Raw genomic sequence first — 3,675 nt, forward strand, 5'->3', positions numbered from 1 at the left:
TCACGGCTCAAAAATCGCTCAGTTTCATCTTCTTGTGCTGTCACTTGTCCTAATTTGCCTCTTCTCACCGTTGTGAGCTGATGCAGTTTGAACTCCAGACCTTTGTCTGTCATCGCCCTCTGGCTGTCATCACGCATAACTACACCCACACTGTCATTAATGTCGTCCGCCATTGTAATTATATAACACCGCTAAGCCGTAATGATTTTCTTCGGCACAGCTGTCGGGTGGTGTACTGCACAAACTCCTTTATGCTACTTCCACAGGTAAGATGCATCTGACAAACACTTTTTACTTAGCTGTTCGCCTTGTTGTTGTGTGTAGGCGTCCTTATGCCGACGATCCGGTGACTTTTCTATGTCTCAGTCGGTGGCTCCACCGCGGAAAACATTCCGTATTCCGTTACTAAATAGTTTTTTGACTTTTATGTAGTGGCGAATTTCTGTCCCAAGCTTCAAAAAAATAATTCTTCCACTTCTTAATGTGAGCTGTTCAGATTTATTTCTGACTCGTACATACAAACAAAAGATGTCACGGTCAAAAAACGATTTGCTGCTACAGCGCACATTTCCATTGCCGTCCTGGCTCACACTAACCTGCTACCACACATGCACTGTAATGTTTTCTTACCCGACACAAATTAAATGCGCAGCATTTATTCTCTAACACCATATTATACAAAATTAAACATGTAACATAATAACTGAAACAGTATCAAACATATTTCTCTATAGATTGGCTCTAACAATAAGTATTGCACTTTTTTTGTCAGATATGTTTTTGGTAGAAGGAGCGTTGTTAGCTGGTGTTCAACAGCCTTTTATGACTTTTTCATTTGTATTTTTGATTAAACTAAAACATGCATCCCAGAAGACAGGAGTGTCTGTAACAGGCACAAGAGGTTGGATGTTTTCTGATTTCACCAGAAGCAAAACATGGAGGCTTAATAGCACAGCACATTTTATGCCATATAAGAAAGGAGAGGGAATGAAAAACCAAGACAACAAAGTTGAAAAATGCAGAGTTGAAAATGACAGACACCTTTAATTATTGCCATACTCAGTTGCACCACTGCCAATAGACACCTTGTGAGTAAATGTGACAGGAGCTTTGATAAACCAACATTAATTATCACAGAGAGCAAGTTTGGACTTACCAGGATTTTAGTTAAATTACATCTCATATCTTGCATCATCATCCAGATTCCCATATGCAAAATAATAGAAAAACATCAAAAAAGGGTCAATTTTCAACACAAATTCACAGTTTCCATGATGTATATACTTGATAACAAAGTTAGTATAAAAACAATAACATCATGATGCTCATACTGTTAATATCACTGTTTCAGTTTGTAGCTGCAGTCCTCTCTTGACTTTGTGACTTGAGAGATTGATGGCACTGTTGGCATAACCTTCACAACTCACTGACAGTTTGTCATGATGGTGACATTTAACCCACAGCAGTGAAGATAATGAGCACCTTATCCTTTAAGGGTGATAAACATCAGAACAACAGTATTACATTTTTTCCACATTATAAAATAAATAATAAATCCAAAAGCACAGCACCTAAAGACATCAGTGTTTCAGTCTCACCAGGGAGTCCACATATCAGTCCTGGGAGTGCGAGTCATGCACCAACTGTGTAGAATGCCACAACATACAACTTACATCTCACTGATTGTTAAATTTAGTCTGCCAAATTGTGCATGCACTTTGGTATTTCAGTGGTTAGCCGAAGGTTAAGTAAGGGACGATTCATGTTTCAGACAAATCACCACAAAAAAAAGGTTTAAATACATTTGCCATGTGAAAATGGAAAAAAAGAGGGAAAAAAATAAACATTTGATATTGGAGACAATATGACTATTTTTTTTTTATTTCCCTTCATTGTTCCTTATCTTACACATGTGTTGTTTATTATGATACAGATGTGAAAGTGGTCATGTTGATGAGTAAATGGTGAAGAACTATAGTACATATAAACATTATATAAGACAGACAATAGCTTACATATAAAAAACACCAACATTTACTATAATGTTCATATAAGGTGACAATATTTTCCATCACATTGTCTCACTGTGAGCTGTTGAAATTATCTTTAGGGAACTACTGTGAATTCATATATCCGGGTTTCCAATATAGAGATTTATACTATATTGTTAAAATTTGCTCAAATATTTTCACTTAACCATCCAAATAATTAAATTCAGGTGTTCCAATCATTTCAATAACCACAGGTGTATAAAATCAAGCAGACTGCTTCTACAAACATTTGTGAAAGAATGGGTCGCTCTCAGGAGCGCAGTGAAGTCCAGCATGGTACCGTGATAGGATGTCACCTGTGCAAGTCCAGTCACCTCTAAATACTTCACAGCACACTGCTAGGGGTATTATAACAAAGTGGAAGGGATTGGGAACAACAGCAACTCAACAATGAAGCGGAATGACATAAAAAGTGAAGTGAAAGGATGCTGAGGTGCACAGAGGTCACCAACTTCCTACAGAGTCATTTGCTGCACACCTTCAAACTTCATGTGGGCTTCAGATTAGCTCAAGAACAGTGGCTACAGAGCTCCATGGAATGGGTCTGCATGGCCAAGCAGCTGGATCCAAGCCTTACATCACCAAGTGCAATGCAAAGTGTCAGATGCAGTGGTGTAAGCCACGCCATCACTGGACTCTGCAGTGGAGATGTGTTCTCTGGAGTGACAAATTATGCCTCTCTCTGTCTGGCACTGGGTGAGTCTGGGTTTGGTGGTTGCCAGGAGGACGGGACAAGTGTAAACATTGGTGGAGGGTAGATTGTGGTGTGGGTTGTTCTTCAGGAGATGGGCTCGGTCCCTTAGTTCCAGTGAAAGGAACTTAAATGTGTCAGCATGCAATGACATTTTGGACAACTTCATGCTCCAACTGTTACTTTTTTTTAAGTACTTGGCAAAACCAACATGTACCTAAACTAAAACAGGGTCACAGCAGCTGCTGTGACTCAATCACATCGCAGGAATAAGTGGCTCCCCAACCTTATAAACAGTCAGTGGTGCCAGTCATTATGTAAATGTACTTACAATGGGGTGTGAGGACAGTGTCATGATCATTAATTTATATTAATAAATGCATTTATTAGTTACCATTCACAGAGAACTGGTGCAATCACAGCATTGTAGATAGAATTATTCCTCCTTCCCGGCTCAGAGATGGTCTTTCCCGTTTCACAAAAATGTCCCTTTGATTCTTTGCTCAAACCAGCGTTCCTCCCTGTCCAGGATGTGGACTCCTTATAACTGGAACAGTGGCCACTGGCCTGTAGGTGTAAGCAGACTGAAGTCCTGGCCAGTTTTCGGTTTGATTTTTCCAATGTATCAATCACAGCAATTGACCTAGCTCTTAGGAGTGCACACTATATTATGCCGGTGACACCTGATCCTTGGGGTGCACCAATTCTTGACATAGAGTGTTTTGGGGTGTGAAAGCCACAGCGTCACAGTGTTTAGAGAAAATGCATCTCAGCTGTTGTGATACTCCTGACACATAAGGGATCACACTAAAGTTTTCTGCTTAGGCAGCAGTTGTCCTTCTTCTCTCCAGGATCGGCTGGAGTTTTCTTCAGGCGCCTTAAAAATGTCCTGCTGGGATAACCACATTTACTCAGGGCCTTCTTGATGTGATG

At 40.0% G+C, this 3,675-nt stretch overlaps 1 protein-coding gene across 1 annotated transcript in view; it reads right to left on the bottom strand.

The window, feature by feature from the left end:
• The window catches only part of LOC121815261, a 19,501-nt gene extending 19,141 nt beyond the window's left edge, over window positions 1-360 (bottom strand). Inside the window, exon 1 of the mRNA XM_042225300.1 lies at window positions 1-360. Coding sequence (XP_042081234.1) covers window positions 1-173 — 173 coding nt within the window. The 5' untranslated portion in view covers window positions 174-360.
• Between the last annotated feature and the right edge of the window lie 3,315 nt (window positions 361-3,675).

Source organism: Haplochromis burtoni, unplaced genomic scaffold, assembly GCF_018398535.1.
Source record: "Haplochromis burtoni strain Fernald_Lab_line unplaced genomic scaffold, NCSU_Asbu1 Contig_167, whole genome shotgun sequence".
Taxonomy (NCBI): Eukaryota; Metazoa; Chordata; class Actinopteri; order Cichliformes; family Cichlidae; genus Haplochromis; species Haplochromis burtoni.